Source organism: Chenopodium quinoa, unplaced genomic scaffold (genome assembly GCF_001683475.1).
Source record: "Chenopodium quinoa cultivar QQ74 unplaced genomic scaffold, ASM168347v1, whole genome shotgun sequence".
NCBI lineage: Eukaryota > Viridiplantae > Streptophyta > Magnoliopsida > Caryophyllales > Amaranthaceae > Chenopodium > Chenopodium quinoa.
The window spans coordinates 2,150,060-2,169,521 of NW_018743331.1; the positions used below are offsets into that span (position 1 = coordinate 2,150,060).

At 34.0% G+C, this 19,462-nt stretch overlaps 1 protein-coding gene across 2 annotated transcripts; it reads left to right on the forward strand.

Annotated features, from left to right (window-relative positions):
• The first annotated feature begins 299 nt into the window (after positions 1-299).
• LOC110737740 (homogentisate 1,2-dioxygenase-like) lies at positions 300-7,055 on the forward strand. Of its 2 annotated transcripts, none has more exons than XM_021918077.1 (9): positions 300-872; positions 2,701-2,931; positions 3,935-4,014; positions 4,497-4,664; positions 4,763-4,938; positions 5,085-5,154; positions 5,262-5,416; positions 6,289-6,372; positions 6,616-6,828. In XM_021918077.1, exons 1-9 carry the CDS (start codon positions 661-663, stop codon positions 6,826-6,828), a joined length of 1,389 nt encoding a protein of 462 aa, XP_021773769.1. In that variant the 5' UTR covers positions 300-660. The 2 variants fall into 2 exon arrangements, with proteins under 2 accessions (XP_021773769.1, XP_021773768.1); XM_021918076.1 differs by having other exon boundaries at positions 301-872; positions 6,277-6,372; positions 6,616-7,055.
• The last annotated feature ends 12,407 nt before the right edge of the window (positions 7,056-19,462 follow it).

Sequence of the window (19,462 nt, forward strand, 5' to 3'; positions counted from 1 at the left end):
CTGAGTTGCCGGTGCATCCCTGGGTTTTCGGGGGAGGGTCTGGGGTGTTGGTGGTTTAGGGGAGAGGGTTAAGCGGCGCCGGCGTTGGGTTGAGGGATAGGGTGACTGGAGCCGCGAGGACGGGGAGTTAGGCGGCGCCGCAGCTGGGAGGGTGGCTTTGGCTGGTGGGGTGGTTTTCTTAAATTATTAAATAATATATTTTTTTTATTATTTTTACTTAAAATAATTTATTTATTTATTTTTATTATTTTTCATTAAAAAATCAAATTTTTTATAAATTTATATTATTTTATTTTTGACCAATCACGTGATGACATGTGTAAATTAAACTTAATAAAAAAAATCACCTAATCAACCGATTAAAAGTCACTTAAGATCATTTTAAGCGAATTGGGTATAAAGGTCGGATTATTTAAAAATATTACAAAGGTAGAATTATTATGGGCGGAAGTTCAAAGATTAGATTATTTCGAATAATTTTTCCAATAAAGAATTTGTGTTATTTTAGTACGGAGAAATAGAGAGGGAAATAAGGAAGGGTACACAATATCCAAAAGTCACCTGTTTGACTCATCAATCAAATACTTTCATACTGGTACCCCGTATATTCATCACTCTGTTGACTCAGCTAGAAGCATCATTTCTTCCGCAGCAACAACAATGGCGTCAGAGGTGGTTAATACGGCGGAGTCTCTCGATTTTCCGGCGGATTTGAAGTACCTTCCTGGCTTTGGAAACCACTTTTCGTCGGAAGCCATCGCCGGAGCTCTGCCACAAGGACAGAACAACCCCCTTATTTGTCCCTTTGGTTTATACGCCGAGCAAATTTCCGGCACTTCGTTCACTGCTCCTCGCAAGCTCAATCTCCGAAGGTGTTTTCCTATTTTTATTTTTAATTACCTCTTTTCAATCTTTAAATCTTTAATTACTCTTATGAATATTTTGTCTGTTTCGTTACAATTGCTATACTTTGATTTTTAATTTTTTACAAATGCACAACTTTGACTATTGATAATTGTGATAATTTTCTTAATTAAAGTAAGCGATATTCGGTTGCAACTCCAATCTAACAACATGTTACGTGATGAATTTCGCATTTCACAAGTATTTGATATTAAAAAATTATAAAACATGTGAATATGTGATTAGTGTTAGTAGTATATTTCAACACGTTTCTTACACTTTTTTTTTTTTTTTGGTGGTGCACTTCTTGTATCGTGTTTGTGTATAGATTCAAGCGTAAATATGTGCCTATGTGGAATTATTAATAGTTAAAGTTTTACAATATTGAAAGTATTGATTTTTCGAAATACCGTCTTAAAATTAACAAGGTTTCTCGTGACTATGTTTCTCGTGACTTTGTTTTTTCTTATATAAATTACAAAAATTAGTCAAAGAAGAGTGTAAATCGTGTCAAAAAGCAAAACGTATCCGTTAGGTTGAAATGAAAGAAGTATATGAATAGTGTATATATTGTTGGAATTTCAAATAGTCAGTTGGTATTAGTATTTGTGATTCATGAAAAAAAAATCACTTTTAAAGTTTTGCATGATAAGCTTTAAGAATTAAGGTCATCGTTATTAGTGGTGCTTAATTTGGGTTAAGAAATTCTGTTGTAATTAGTTTTAAGCTTCAATGGTGAGACTAGGGATGACAATTCAATCCAAGTTAAATTCGAATCTGACCAATCCGATGGAAAAGTCCGATTATGAATCCGTTAAAAAATAATCTGAATCCGACTAAATAGGTCCAAATCCGAATAGGAGGCAGGTTGAACTTGGACCTTCCGCAAAGCCCGACTCCGGATCCGTATCTGAAATTTATTAGAGAAAAAATAAGCAATTATTAGTATATTACACAAACGAGGCGGATTTTATCAGATGTCTGAATAAACAAATCGGATTCGGATGCTAAAAATATGAGTCGTATTGGACTCGGACTTAGATCAAGCAGATTCGAATTCGAATCCGAGTCCATGATCCGATTATTAAATGGATCAGATTCGGGTTTAGTCCCATCTGACTCGATTTTGATCGATTGTCATTCCTGGGTGAGACTCTATTATGAACTAAGTTATGTTCAAGGTTTTTCACATTTCCTATAATCCCAGATGCTAATTGTTTTGTTACTTATTCTATCCTAGAAATATGAACTTATTTGATTGTGGAGATTGAATTTTGAATATTTGGGACCTCTAAGGTTCTGTATAGTAGTTGGGTAAACATTAAAAGACATGTAGAAGGCTGAAAATAAAGTTTTATTAGCTACTAATCTTATTGGAAATGTTTGGCTAATCATCAAATTTGTTGAAAACTATAAAGCAACATATGGTTTGCAATTTTTTTTTCCTACTTTGTAATTGATCAAGTTGTTGGTTTTGGTCAAGGGCAAAATTTGGTACAAAAACATTTCAGCTTATGCCTCCTTTCCTAACACCTCTTATGGCTCTAAACTAATAAGTTTTCATTTTTTTTTGGATGTTTTATCTTATAATGTCTTTCATGCTTTGTGAGGCATAGAATGACTACATTTTGTCATGGTGGTGAATTGTGTGTGCATAAAGGATCAATCATGTGTGCGTGCTAACTGAGCAGCATTTTTTTTTCAAGTACTCAGCCTATTAAACAATGCTATGTTTTATCCTCGTTTGATTGTTTTGGGCAATAGACATGAATTGAGGGTAAATTATTTCTTTGGCAGTTGGTTGTATCGTATCAAACCATCAGTTACGCATGAGCCCTTCAAACCTCGTGTCCCTGGCAATGAGAAACTTATTGCAGATTTCAACCAGTCCAACAGCTCTGCTAATCCAACACAACTACGGTGGAAGCCTGTAGATATTCCTGAAGAGCCAACAAATTTTATTGATGGTTTGCAAACTATTTGTGGGGCAGGCAGTTCCTATCTCCGTCATGGATATGCAGTTCACATGTAATTGGTATTTTTAAAAATTATAGCATTTTCCACGTTCTTCTCTTTATTTAGTAATTTGCTTCCTTTCAGTCATTTTGTCTATAAAGCTCCAAATTTATTCTTTGCAAGCCCCTTTGCCTTATTACAATTATAGGATAGAAAAACACAATGCATAAGTGTGGGTGAAGATGTGTGCCAGAAAGTTGGCCTCCCTGAGCCTGGTAAATTTCATAGCCATTTGTTTTTACTTGTGGTATCTTATTATAATACTCAAATGTTGATTAAGATTACTAAGTGTTAGCATCTGTGTAATCTTCAGAGGACCAAGTGGAAACAATTGTTTTTGCATTCTTTTTGGGCTTTAAAAATTATCAACACTTTCACTTACGATAGAGCTTAAGACTGTCACATTGTATTGACAAAGAAACATTAAGTTTTAAGATTTTTGGAAATAAGTCATAGCCTGTATAGGTCACTTCAGCAACTACAGCGTATTAAAAATTATGTAATTTACGGCTCTAAAATCACAGAAGTAATTTAAATTTGATACCTTATGGCATTTTATCCTGCCACTTAATCCTGTTTATTGAATAATTGGTCATATTAAATGAAATATCAAACATCAACATTACATGAAATTTCTTTTAGAGCTGTGATAATTTTTTTCGTAACAAGGCTGTATGTACGAAGTGTTCTATACAAAGGGTTGTAAGTGCTAAAACTTTTCATGAACATCTTATACAGTATTGAAATTTAAAAGGCTGTTCTCTATCGTCTAAAGATATCATCAAAGCGTTTTCACCCATGTTTTTGTTAATGATGTAATTGTTATCTACTTATCTGACTTGTTTTCCAAGTTTGTTCATCTCATGGGTAGATTCAGCTAGTACTTGCGCCGGTGAAACATAAAATGCTGATATTCAGTAACGAAATGTGGATTTCTGAGAACATATAGCATCAATTTTGTTATCTATTCTGGTGAGTGGAGAACAAAGCCTCAAGATTGCAATTGCTCATGTAGGTACACTGCAAACAAATCAATGGATAACTATGCCTTCTGCAATGCTGACGGAGACTTCTTATTCGTTCCTCAGAAAGGGAGTGCGTGCCTTTTTTTCTGTTCATGCATCATTGTTTGATGTGCGGTTCACACATGATCATATTACATTAAGGTCTTGTTGTTTTTGCCTCTAAAAATTATGCTAGGAAATTTTCCGATATAATCAGGGCTATTAGTCACTTGTTACTAAAAATAACTCATATTTTGGACAATAAATTGAGGAAATAATTGCTTAGATATATTTAAAAAAATGTAATTTTCAGGGGGAAAAAACAAAGCCTAATCATGTTTTATTGCTGTATTATAGATGCTTGTCTAGAGACGTTTCAGTTATTTTAAGTCAATTTTATCAAGAAAAAACCTGCTTAGGGTTTTTTAGGATTTGAAGAATGAACATTCTATATTCATTGAAGTGAGATGAATTGTGGAAAACGAAGGTGTCTTCTGTTACACAACATGAATTTCCTTGGTGCTTTCAATATTTCATTGAGGTGCAACTTTTAAGAGTTTACGTACTTATCAGGGCTATGGATCATGACGGAGTGTGGAAGATTGGAAGTTATTCCTGGCGAAGTTGCTGTAGTGCCTCAAGGATTTCGTTTTGCTGTCAGCTTGCCTGATGGTCCATCACGAGGTTATGTTTCTGAGATATTTGGGACACATTTCCAGCTTCCAGATCTAGGACCTATAGGTATTTAAGTTTCACGATATTGGTGAAAAACCGTGCACCTATTTACATTTGAAGATTAGGTACCATCAAAGCTTTCTGGCATTTTTGTTTGCTTGTAGGTGCCAATGGTCTAGCTGCTGCAAGAGATTTCCTTGTTCCCGTTGCTTGTTTTGAGGAAACTCCCTGTCCAAATTACATAATCGTTCAAAAATATGGTGGGGAATTATTTACTGCCAAACAGGATTTCTCTCCCTTCAATGTAGTTGCCTGGCATGGAAACTATGTCCCATATAAGGTGGGTTATTAATTTGTATATATGATATTTTATGCGTGCACCATCGAAGCTATAAGCTAAGAATTTCTGGCTTAACGCTGTGTTATGATTATGCAAAATTGATATCTTGAGCTAGTTATCACATTACTTACACGCTCTGCTTGCAGTATGATTTGAGCAAGTTCTGTCCCTATAATACTGTATTGGTGGATCACGGGGACCCATCAGTAAATACAGGTTGGTAACTATTTCTTCCATCATACACTTTTTTTAATGTCTCAACTCTCAAGCTACTTCTTTGAGTCCAATTTTAACCTTAATATGGTTGCCTTCTTGTATTGCAGTGCTTACTGCCCCAACAGATAAGCCTGGTGTGGCTTTACTTGATTTTGTCATTTTCCCTCCTAGGTGGCTGGTTGCGGAACACACATTTCGCCCTCCTTATTATCATCGCAATTGTATGAGCGAGTTTATGGGACTGATTTATGGTAATTACGAGGTATTAACTCTCTAGCTCACACTATGTCTTAATATCTTTACTCTGTTGGGCTCTCAACTGGTTCAGTATGCTGCATATACTGTCCTGAGGATGAAAACCTAAGTTATGGAAGCTTGTGAGAGCAAAAAGGTTTTTCTAGTAGAAAATTTGGCTGTGGCTTATATTAATTGAATTCAGACATACCCACTCTTCTTCTCCCCCACCCCCCGCCCCCCCCCCCCCTTTCCAAGCCATGTAGTTCTGCATTGAAAGTTGAAGGCTAGCCTTCAGTTAACGCTAATTGCCTACTCCTATTCATTTGTTCGTAATGGAACTTCAGTCGGTTTTGGTTTTGGATTTATGGCTTGTCACTCTCCCTTGTTTCCCACCATGTCAAAAAAGTGATATACCTGTATATTTTCACAGCATTTGATGGACGTAGTTTTTGTTGGGCTTGTGCCTCCAGGGCCCTTTTATTGGTGATGACCTAAGAGATTTATCTCACACCACTAGTTCTAGCCTTTTCCTTGGAGTTATGTTTAGGATTTGGGTGCCATGTTCAAACTTTTGTCGCTAAAGAGGGAGTGTATGAATTCACATTTGAAGGGGAAATGTTATAAACAAGTATAAATATGTTGTCCCACATTCAAAAGTTGAAGGCTACAGGCTTTAATTTATTACCCTAGTTGGCTACACTACTTTTATTGCCCATTGATTTTTGTACTGAATCTTACTCGTATGTGTTTAGTAGGGCTCTTTCCTTGTTACTCTTTCATTCTTAACATTAATATTCAAGTTCTTTACCTTTATTATGTCTGTTCTGGGCTGTTATATCTCGCTAATCTTATGTGGTCACGTCTTTCATATCGACAATTTTATAGAACCACATGCAGGCAAAGGCTGATGGGTTTATCCCGGGTGGTTCAAGTCTGCATAGCTGCATGACTCCACATGGTCCTGATACCAAGACTTATGAGGTATGTACGTATGTTGTTAGTTGACTTAAAAACTAATAACTATCGATTATGTCCATGAGATTATGACCTCGTAATTTCCTGTTATTATTTTCTTTTAGTCTTTACTTGTTAGGTTAAACAAAAGTGTTCTTCTACAGTCGGGTGATTTTGTGATTGAATACACTTAGTTTTGGATAGAAATGTTCCAGTCTGCTATAATTGGCTTGCCCATCATTTAGCTTAACAAATTTGTATGTCTTCCAGGCAACCGTTGCATGCGGGGAGAATGCAGGACCGTACAAAATTACTGATACCCTGGCATTCATGTTTGAATCATATCTAATTCCTCGAGTTTGCACTTGGGCTCTCGAGTCACCCTTCCTCGACAACGATTACTATCAATGCTGGATAGGACTCCGGTCACATTTTCGCAAAGAGGACTGTTCTAAAGCCTCCAGTAATCAGGATGCTGATTAGGTATGGCTTGATTCAGATAGACTACTCCGTGTTTAACATAGTTTTATGATGCAGATCTTATGGTATCTTAGCTGTCAGTATGTGTATATAAATAATGAAATGTATTTGCATTCTGCAAGTGAACTAAGTTTACATTAAAAAATCCCAGAAAGGGGCCATTAATTATTTGTAAATATAATAAAGAGTATTATCAACAATAATATATGCTTTATAATTTTTTGCACTTACTCAGACATTCATCATATCATGTCCATGCGTGATGGGTTATAAACAAAGTTTTATGTTTGTCAAAATTATGAGGTGCCTCTTGTAGATGCTGCATCAATTAAATTACAATTAGTACTAGTTTAGTCAATAGTAATAGAAATTCCATTGATACTTTTCAGCTAAATGTGGATTATGTGCTACTAGTTTAATTTTCAATACTTTATTTATTTTTTTTTTAAAATTGACACGCTTTAACTTTACCACTATTCACACTATTCTTTGGCTATCTTTTGTGATTTTTACGTAATGAAAAACATATTACGGGATCTTATTGAATTCGTTTCAATATGTTATTTCAAAATATAAATTATAGTTTATGCTTATCATTCAAGAAGGATATTAAAGGTTGAAGTGATACATTTGCTCAAGTGATTAAAAATTGTGTCAATTATAAAAGAAACAAAGGAACTATTAGTTTTCCTTTTGACCTATACGATATTTTGGATAGCAAAGTAAAAGAGAAAGCAAAGGGGATGGAAAGAGAGGGATGGGGAGGGGAGAGAAATGGAGGGGAAATGTGGGTTCCGTTTTCCTTTCAAATATCTCCAAATTTGGAGGGATTAATCACGCTTATTCCCTCCTTTCCAATTCATCTAACACTTTGAAATGGACACGAAATTTAAGAAATATTTGAGCGGGATAGTTTTATGAAATTGTTTATTGTAAAGTGAAGTTATTGGAATATTATCTTATTCATAGAAATAGTGTTTTGGTCATTGTTAAGTAAAGTTAGTGGAATATTTGGGTGGGGGTGGGGATTATTCTCTCTCTCTCTCTTTTTTTTTTCTTTTTTTTTTTTTAAAAAAAAAAGAAGTCCCAAAGGACACTATTTTTCATTGATTAAAGCCATACGACATCTAACCATTGATGATTAACGAAAAAAAAAAAGATTTAACAAAATCAAACTAGAATTAGCTAGGGACGTCATCGCTTCATGATGGAGGAAGAAAATTCTTGCGATAATTTTGTATCCCTGAATCAGAATAATCAAAATCAATTGTAGCCTTGCATAACCTGATACTTTCCAAGCGTAGAGAACATCTTGTCTTTTGAAGAAGTCCGAAAAACCTAATCTTTCAAAGGAGATCGAAAAAACCTTGTCTTTCGAAGGAGAAAAACCCTTTCTTTCGAGAGAGACAAGTTCCTCTTGAGCAAAGGAACCATTATTATAAGCTAAAAAAAGCAAAAAAAAAAAAAAAAAAAAAAAGAAAAGAAAAAAAAGAAAAACATAAACAAAAACAACTTAGATTAGGGCTTTCCACCGGCAAGATTCGATGGAAGCCCCTCAAAAATTAACAATGGAAGCTAGGGTTTAGGAGAGAGGTTAGGGTTTTTTGGGGGTGGGATTATTCTAATATAAACCATAACTTATCTAATTTTAAAACTTATACCAAATTTTAATCTAAAGAATTTGAAAGAAGCTTCTTTGAGAGCACTTCCATACGTATAACAAATAACATTGGTGATAAAAGACCACCTTGACATAAACCTCTAGAAGGGATAATCTAATATCATATCACTAATAAATAAAGCCGGTCTCGCAGCCAGGCCACGAGTTTTTCGGGTTTAGTGATATGATATTAGATTATCCCTTCTAGAGGTTTATGTCAAGGTGGTCTTAGAACTTTACGGGTTTTACAAAGCCTCCGTAGCCCATTTACCAGCCATATATTACAAATGGTCCAATAAGGCAGATAATATATGGCTGGAGAATCAACTCATAAGGTTGCGTGCGACATCCAGCGCAATCCTCAAAGAGATGCGCTTGCGAAAAATTTGGAATTTCATAAAAATACTGAATCGAATCTTACCATACAGCCACGCACAAGACTAGAAGTCGCGCTGTCCTTGGCAGCGCAACTCCTTCATTCTCGCGCAACCTTCACTGTTGCGTGCGCCACCTGCTGCAGCAGAATCTTCGAAACCCTAATCTCACCCATTCCCTATAAATAGAGGTTCAATACAAGCTTTAAAGACACAGAAAAATATCCTAAAAGTTAGTAGTAACATCTTTGTGAACTTATGCAATAATCAACCCTGTTGTCCTAAACACTCACCCCTTTTAATTATTTTGTTCTTACGATGGAGGTTCCCCAACAAGAAGGTATCTATAAACATTCTAAACGAAGATGTAGCAAGGAAAAGTGGTAATTCCTGAGCGCTTAGATAAATCACTTTCACTTTTCTTGTCCTAAATCACTTAAATTAGTTAATTTGTGTTGCTTGATCACATTAAATAAACATTTAATTAATCAATTCAACATAGTATTCTTTCGTGAAATAAGACTAGAATTGGATTAATTAATTGATTGTTTTATCACTTAAGCCAAGGCGAATTTTGTTTATCATTGTTCTTTCACGAATTTGATTTAAATAAGAATAACGACATTCGTTGTAATGTAATCTTTATGTGATTGACGCGTGTAAATAAAATCAACTAACTTAGTTTTAGGTATCACGTTGCATATATTGTTTGGTAATGAAATTGTGAAAAAGGAAGAGCTAGTAGAGGCCGCACTAGGGCTAGGATAGTAATTCCCTCCTAAAGGGAACGTTATTTTAGTCCCCTCGCTCTCGAACCCATTTCCGGTACATGTATAGAGCTGTCAAAAGCTGACCCGACCCGAAATACCGACCCGAACCCGATTATTAACCGACCCGTCTAAACCCGAAAATATGATGACCTGAACCCGATATGACCCGACCTGAAACCAACCCCAGACCCGAGTTAACCTGAGTATCTGAGACTCGAACCCGAACATGAATCGACCTGGAAATGACCCGACTCGAATATAACCCGTAAAATATTGACTTGAACCGAACCCGACCTGAACCGAAATTGACCCAAACTCGTTTTAACCCGTCAAAACCCTTTAACCCGACCTATTCCTAACCCGACCCGAATTTAACCTGACCTGTTACTAACCCGACTCGAATTTAACCCGACCTATTACTAACCCGACCCGAAATTCTACCCGATCTGTCACTAACCCGACCGAAATTAACTAGCAATCTAGATTACGTCATATCTTTTTTTTCCCTAATTCTATGATTTATTTTCCTATTTAAGCTTATTCAAATATTTTCAATAAAATTCTCTATTATCAAATGTATTACAATTTATATGTCTCAAAAAAACCTATAAAAATTTATGAATACCACTACTTTTTGGATGCATGTGCATTCTTTATTTAAATTTAGTTAGTAATTACGATTTACGAATACTACTACTTTTTAGGTGCAAGTTCATTCTATATTTCAATTAAGCAATTGTGGTTTACGAATACTACTACTTTGTAGATGCATGTGCATTAATGTAGTCAATTACGGTATACAAATACTATTTGAGCTTAGGCTTGTTTGTTTTATCTTATATTTTATAAAAAAAAAATCAAATAAAAAAAAGTTTAAAAAAAATAATAATTTCGGATAATGATTGAATTGAACGTGATAATGATTGAATGCGAGCATGAGTATATGACAATGACCCGATGATAATCTGACCCAAATAATTTACCTGTACCCGATCATGACTTGACTTGTCTGGACTCGAGAAAGTGGTGACCCGAACTAAGGTTGTTAAAAAGCTTTTATTGGTCTTTTATTTTTCTAATTTTATTATTCATTTGCCTATTTAATCTTATTTAAATGTTTTGAATAATTCCATTTAAATGTTATAAAAAAAATGCCATTAAAAAAAAACGTGAACTCGGATATGAACTTATAAAAATTAAATAAGTTAAGATAATTTCAAATAAAATAAGTTTAGAAAAATAAATTATTGTATTTTAACTTATCTAACTAAACCTATTTTATCCGAATTTATATAAACTTATTGTATTTTATCTAAACATGTCATCTCGAATATGATCTTATCTGAAATTGTTATCCTTAAAATGAGTGGAATCAATGTGAATAGATTAGAATAGGGTTTGAACTTATCTTCTAAAAATCTAAACTAAACCTATCTTATTGGAATTAATATGAACTTATTATGTAGATCTTATCTAAACTTATTAGAACTTATTACCTCAAATTTAAACTTACACTACACGAAACCAGCAAATTGACAACGGTTCAAACCCCCCCCAAAGGCAACGGTTTTGAACCGTTGAATATTTGAGGGTTGCCAAATCCCAAAAAAATTGGCAACGGTTCAAAACCGTTGCCAAAGCCAATGGCGCGCCTTTTTTTTTTTTAAACATTGGCAACGGTTAACCGTTGCCAATGACCTGTATTGTTTTTTTTTTTGGCTGCACTAATATTCACCTGTTTTTTGTTTTTTTTTTTGGCTGCACTAATATTGACCTGTTTTTTTTTTTTTTTTTTTTGGCTGCAATATTAATAATAATAATAATTATTATTATTATTATATTAATAATAATAATAATAATTAATATTATAATAGTAATAATAATAATAATAATAATAATAATAATAATAATAATAATAATAATTATTATTATATATGATAATAGTAACAATAATTAGTAACATTAATAACAAAACATAAATAATTAATAATAACAATCGCAAGAGATGATATAAATTAGAAAAATGTTTCATGTATAGTACATAATTAATAAGCTAAGCCTATGATTGATGAAGAGATGATATACTACATAAATGTATGACGATATTTACAAATTAAATGTGATGTAGGTCGCCAACATCTCCCGAATTACATGGAGTTCCTCGCCCGTGTATGGAAGTCCCGTTTGCCCCTTGCAAAACTTAGAATACACAAAATGTGAGTTAGTAGAAGTGAAATAATAATAATTGGGGTTAGTTATAGGTGACTAATGCTTGAGATTACAAGAAAAGAGCAAGTAGGAGGTTTTGGGACGCAATTTCAACCAAAATGACTCAAGTAAGGCCATTTTGGGTACTAGGATGCCTATTTTCTATATTTCTTGTCTATTGAACTCATAACTAGTTAAAATATGTCATTATCACTTAGTTATAGGTGACTAATGCTTGAGATTACAAGAAAAGAGCAAATAAGTGGTTTTGGGACGCAATTTAAACCAAAATGGCTCAAGTAAGGCCATTTTGGCTACTAGGATGCCTATTTTCTACAATTCTTGTCTATTGAACTCATAACTAGTTAAAACATGTCATTATCACTTAGTTATAGGTGACTAATTCTTGAGATTACAAGAAAAGAGATAATAAGAGGTTTTGGGACGCAATATCAACCAAAATGGCTCAAGTAAGGCCATTTTGGCTACTAGGATGCCTATTTTCTACAATTCTTGTCCATTGAACTCATAACTAGTTAAAACATGTCATTATAACTTATTTATAGGTTACTAATGCTTGAGATTACAAGAAAAGAGCAAGTAAGAGGTTTTGGGACGCAATTTCAACCAAAATGGCTCAAGTAAGGCCATTTTGGCTACTAGGATGCCTATTTTCTACAATTCATGTCTATTGAACTCATAACTAGTTAAAACATGTCATTATCACTTAGTTATAGGTGAATAATGCTTGAGATTACAAGAAAAGAGCAAGTAAGACGCAATTTCACTCAAAATGGCTCAAGTAAGGCCATTTTGGCTACTAGGATGCCTATTTTCTATATTTCTTGTCTATTGAACTCATAACTAATTAAAACATGTCATTATCACTTAGTTATAGGTGACTAATGCTTGAGATTACAAGAAAAGAGCAAGTAAGTGGTTTTGGGACGCAATTTCAACCAAAATGGCTCAAGTAAGGCCATTTTGGCTACTAGGATGCCTATTTTCTACAATTCATGTTTATTGAACTCATAACTAGTTAAAAAATGTCATTATCACTTAGTTATAGGTGACTAATGCTTGAGATTACAAGAAAAGAGTAAGTAAGAGGTTTTGGGACGCAATTTCAACCAAAATGGCTCAAGTAAGGCCATTTTGGCTATTAGGATGCCTATTTTCTACAAATCATGTCTATTGAACTCATAACAAGTTAAAAATGTCATTATCACTTAGTTATAGGTGACTAATGCTTGAGATTACAAGAAACGAGCAAGTAAGAGGTTTTGGGACGCAATTTCAACCAAAATGGCTCAAGTAAGGCCATTTTGGCTACTAGGATGCCTATTTTCTACAATTCATGTCTATTGAACTCATAACTAGTTAAAACATGTCATTATCACTTAGTTATAGGTGACTAATGCTTGAGATTACAAGAAAAGAGCAAATAAGAGGTTTTGGGACGCAATTTAAACCAAAATGGCTCAAGTAAGGCCATTTTGGCTACTAGGATGCCTATTTTCTACAATTCTTGTCTATTGAACTCATAACTAGTTAAAACATGTCATTATCACTTAGTTATAGGTGACTAATTCTTGAGATTACAAGAAAAGAGATAATAAGAGTTTTTGGGATGCAATTTCAACCAAAATGGCTCAAGTAAGACAATTTTGGCTATTAAGATGCCTATTTTCTACAAATCATGTCTATTGAACTCATAACAAGTTAAAAAATGTCATTATCACTTAGTTATAGGTGACTAATGCTTGAGATTACAAGAAAAGAGCAAGTAAGAGGTTTTGGGACGCAATTTCAACCAAAATGGCTCAAGTAAGGCCATTTTGGCTACTAGGATGCCTATTTTCTATATTTCTTGTCTATTGAACTCATAACTAGTTGAAACATGTCATTATCACTTAGTTATAGGTGACTAATGCTTGAGATTACAAGAAAAGTGCAAGTAAGAGGTTTTGGGACGCAATTTCAACCAAAATGGCTCAAGTAAGGCCATTTTGGCTACTAGGAGGCCTATTTTCTATATTTCTTGTCTATTGAACTCATAACTAGTTAAAACATGTCATTATCACTTAGTTATAGGTGACTAATGCTTGAGATTACAAGAAAAGAGCAAGTAAGAGGTTTTGGGACGCAATTTAAACCAAAATGGCTCAAGTAAGGCCATTTTGGCTACTAGGATGCCTATTTTCTACAATTCTTGTCTATTGAACTCATAACTAGTTAAAACATGTCATTATCACTTAGTTATAGGTGACTAATTCTTGAGATTACAAGAAAAGAGATAATAAGAGTTTTTGGGACGCAATTTCAACCAAAATGGCTCAAGTAAGGCCATTTTGGCTATTAGGATGCCTATTTTCTACAAATCATGTCTATTGAACTCATAACAAGTTAAAAAATGTCATTATCACTTAGTTATAGGTGACTAATGCTTGAGATTACAAGAAAAGAGCAAGTAAGAGGTTTTGGGACGCAATTTCAACCAAAATGGCTCAAGTAAGGCCATTTTGGCTACTAGGATGTCTATTTTCTACAATTCATGTCTATTGAACTCATAAATAGTTAAAACATGTCATTATCACTTAGTTATAGGTGACTAATGCTTGAGATTACAAGAAAAGAGCAAATAAGTGGTTTTGGGACGCAATTTAAACCAAAATGGCTCAAGTAAGGCCATTTTGGCTACTAGGATGCCTATTTTCTACAATTCTTGTCTATTGAACTCATAACTAGTTAAAACATGTCATTATCACTTAGTTATAGGTGACTAATTCTTGAGATTATAAGAAAAGAGATAATAAGAGGTTTTGGGACGCAATTTCAACCAAAATGGCTCAAGTAAGGCCATTTTGGCTACTAGGATGCCTATTTTCTACAATTCTTGTCCATTGAACTCATAACTAGTTAAAACATGTCATTATAACTTATTTATAGGTTACTAATGCTTGAGATTACAAGAAAAGAGCAAGTAAGAGGTTTTGGGACGCAATTTCAACCAAAATGGCTCAAGTAAGGCCATTTTGGCTACTAGGATGCCTATTTTCTACAATTCATGTCTATTGAACTCATAACTAGTTAAAACATGTCATTATCACTTAGTTATAGGTGAATAATGCTTGAGATTACAAGAAAAGAGCAAATAAGAGGTTTTGGGACGCAATTTAAACCAAAATGGCTCAAGTAAGGCCATTTTGGCTACTAGGATGCCTATTTTCTACAATTCTTGTCTATTGAACTCATAACTAGTTAAAACATGTCATTACCACTTAGTTATAGGTGACTAATTCTTGAGATTACAAGAAAAGAGATAATAAGAGGTTTTGGGACGCAATTTCAACCAAAATGGCTCAAGTAAGGCCATTTTGGCTACTAGGATGCCTATTTTCTACAATTCTTGTCCATTGAACTCATAACTAGTTAAAACATGTCATTATAACTTATTTATAGGTTACTAATGCTTGAGATTACAAGAAAAGAGCAAGTAAGTGGTTTTGGGACGCAATTTCAACCAAAATGGCTCAAGTAAGGCCATTTTGGCTACTAGGATGCCTATTTTCTATATTTCTTGTCTATTGAACTCATAACTAGTTGAAACATGTCATTATCACTTAGTTATAGGTGACTAATGCTTGAGATTACAAGAAAAGTGCAAGTAAGAGGTTTTGGGACGCAATTTCAACCAAAATGGCTCAAGTAAGGCCATTTTGGCTACTAGGAGGCCTATTTTCTATATTTCTTGTCTATTGAACTCATAACTAGTTAAAACATGTCATTATCACTTAGTTATAGGTGACTAATGCTTGAGATTACAAGAAAAGAGCAAGTAAGACGCAATTTCACTCAAAATGGCTCAAGTAAGGCCATTTTGGCTACTAGGATGCCTATTTTCTATATTTCGTGTCTATTGAACTCATAACTAGTTAAAACATGTCATTATCACTTAGTTATAGGTGAGTAATGCTTGAGATTACAAGAAAAGAGCAAGTAAATGGTTTTGGGACGCAATTTCAACCAAAATGGCTCAAGTAAGGCCATTTTGGCTACTAGGATGCCTATTTTCTACAATTCATGTTTATTGAACTCATAACTAGTTAAAACATGTCATTATCACTTATTTATAGGTGACTAATGCTTGAGATTACAAGAAAAGAGTAAGTAAGAGGTTTTGGGACGCAATTTCAACCAAAATGGCTCAAGTAAGGCCATTTTGGCTATTAGGATGCCTATTTTCTACAAATCATGTCTATTGAACTCATAACAAGTTAAAAAATGTCATTATCACTTAGTTATAGGTGAATAATGCTTGAGATTACAAGAAAAGAGCAAGTAAGAGGTTTTGGGACGCAATTTCAACCAAAATGGCTCAAGTAAGGCCGTTTTGGCTACTAGGATGCCTATTTTCTACAATTCATGTATATTGAACTCATAACTAGTTAAAAAATGTCATTATCAATTAGTTATAGGTGAATAATTCTTGAGATTATAAGAAAAGAGCAAATAAGTGGTTTTGGGACGCAATTTAAACCAAAATGGCTCAAGTAAGGCCATTTTGGCTACTAGGATGCCTATTTTCTACAATTCTTGTCTATTGAACTCATAACTAGTTAAAACATGTCATTATCACTTAGTTATAGGTGACTAATTCTTGAGATTACAAGAAAAGAGATAATAAGAGTTTTTGGGACGCAATTTCAACCAAAATGGCTCAAGTAAGGCCATTTTGGCTATTAGGATGCCTATTTTCTACAAATCATGTCTATTGAACTCATAACAAGTTAAAAAATGTCATTATCACTTAGTTATAGGTTACTAATGCTTGAGATTACAAGAAAAGAGCAAGTAAGAGGTTTTGGGACGCAATTTCAACCAAAATGGCTCAAGTAAGGCCATTTTGGCTACTAGGATGTCTATTTTCTACAATTCATGTCTATTGAACTCATAACTAGTTAAAACATGTCATTATCACTTAGTTATAGGTGACTAATGCTTGAGATTACAAGAAAAGAGCAAATAAGAGGTTTTGGGACGCAATTTAAACCAAAATGGCTCAAGTAAGGCCATTTTGGCTACTAGGATGCCTATTTTCTACAATTCTTGTCTATTGAACTCATAACTAGTTAAAACATGTCATTATCACTTAGTTATAGGTGACTAATTCTTGAGATTACAAGAAAAGAGATAATAAGAGTTTTTGGGACGCAATTTCAACCAAAATGGCTCAAGTAAGGCAATTTTGGCTATTAGGATGCCTATTTTCTACAAATCATGTCTATTGAACTCATAACAAGTTAAAAAATGTCATTATCACTTAGTTATAGGTGACTAATGCTTGATATTACAAGAAAAGAGCAAGTAAGAGGTTTTGGGACGCAATTTCAACCAAAATGGCTCAAGTAAGGCCATTTTGGCTACTAGGATGCCTATTTTCTATATTTCTTGTCTATTGAACTCATAACTAGTTGAAACATGTCATTATCACTTAGTTATAGGTGACTAATGCTTGAGATTACAAGAAAAGTGCAAGTAAGAGGTTTTGGGACGCAATTTCAACCAAAATGGCTCAAGTAAGGCCATTTTGGCTACTAGGAGGCCTATTTTCTATATTTCTTGTCTATTGAACTCATAACTAGTTAAAACATGTCATTATCACTTAGTTATAGGTGACTAATGCTTGAGATTACAAGAAAAGAGCAAGTAAGAGGTTTTGGGACGCAATTTAAACCAAAATGGCTCAAGTAAGGCCATTTTGGCTACTAGGATGCCTATTTTCTACAATTCTTGTCTATTGAACTCATAACTAGTTAAAACATGTCATTATCACTTAGTTATAGGTGACTAATTCTTGAGATTACAAGAAAAGAGATAATAAGAGTTTTTGGGACGCAATTTCAACCAAAATGGCTCAAGTAAGGCCATTTTGGCTATTAGGATGCCTATTTTCTACAAATCATGTCTATTGAACTCATAACAAGTTAAAAAATGTCATTATCACTTAGTTATAGGTGACTAATGCTTGAGATTACAAGAAAAGAGCAAGTAAGAGGTTTTGGGACGCAATTTCAACCAAAATGGCTCAAGTAAGGCCATTTTGGCTACTAGGATGTCTATTTTCTACAATTCATGTCTATTGAACTCATAACTAGTTAAAACATGTCATTATCACTTAGTTATAGGTGACTAATGCTTGAGATTACAAGAAAAGAGCAAATAAGTGGTTTTGGGACGCAATTTAAACCAAAATGGCTCAAGTAAGGCCATTTTGGCTACTAGGATGCCTATTTTCTACAATTCTTGTCTATTGAACTCATAACTAGTTAAAACATGTCATTATCACTTAGTTATAGGTGACTAATTCTTGAGATTACAAGAAAAGAGATAATAAGAGGTTTTGGGACGCAATTTCAACCAAAATGGCTCAAGTAAGGCCATTTTGGCTACTAGGATGCCTATTTTCTACAGTTCTTGTCCATTGAACTCATAACTAGTTAAAACATGTCATTATAACTTATTTATAGGTTACTAATGCTTGAGATTACAAGAAAAGAGCAAGTAAGAGGTTTTGGGACGCAATTTCAACCAAAATGGCTCAAGTAAGGCCATTTTGGCTACTAGGATGCCTATTTTCTACAATTCATGTCTATTGAACTCATAACTAGTTAAAACATGTCATTATCACTTAGTTATAGGTGACTAATGCTTGAGATTACAAGAAAAGAGCAAATAAGAGGTTTTGGGACGCAATTTAAACCAAAATGGCTCAAGTAAGGCCATTTTGGCTACTAGGATGCCTATTTTCTACAATTCTTGTCTATTGAACTCATAACTAGTTAAAACATGTCATTACCACTTAGTTATAGGTGACTAATTCTTGAGATTACAAGAAAAGAGATAATAAGAGGTTTTGGGACGCAATTTCAACCAAAATGGCTCAAGTAAGGCCATTTTGGCTACTAGGATGCCTATTTTCTACAATTCTTGTCCATTGAACTCATAACTAGTTAAAACATGTCATTATAACTTATTTATAGGTTACTAATGCTTGAGATTACAAGAAAAGAGCAAGTAAGTGGTTTTGGGACGCAATTTCAACCAAAATGGCTCAAGTAAGGCCATTTTGGCTACTAGGATGCCTATTTTCTATATTTCTTGTCTATTGAACTCATAACTAGTTGAAACATGTCATTATCACTTAGTTATAGGTGACTAATGCTTGAGATTACAAGAAAAGTGCAAGTAAGAGGTTTTGGGACGCAATTTCAACCAAAATGGCTCAAGTAAGGCCATTTTGGCTACTAGGAGGACTATTTTCTATATTTCTTGTCTATTGAACTCATAACTAGTTAAAACATGTCATTATCACTTAGTTATAGGTGACTAATGCTTGAGATTACAAGAAAAGAGCAAGTAAGACGCAATTTCACTCAAAATGGCTCAAGTAAGGCCATTTTGGCTACTAGGATGCCTATTTTCTATATTTCGTGTCTATTGAACTCATAACTAGTTAAAACATGTCATTATCACTTAGTTATAGGTGAGTAATGCTTGAGATTACAAGAAAAGAGCAAGTAAATGGTTTTGGGACGCAATTTCAACCAAAATGGCTCAAGTAA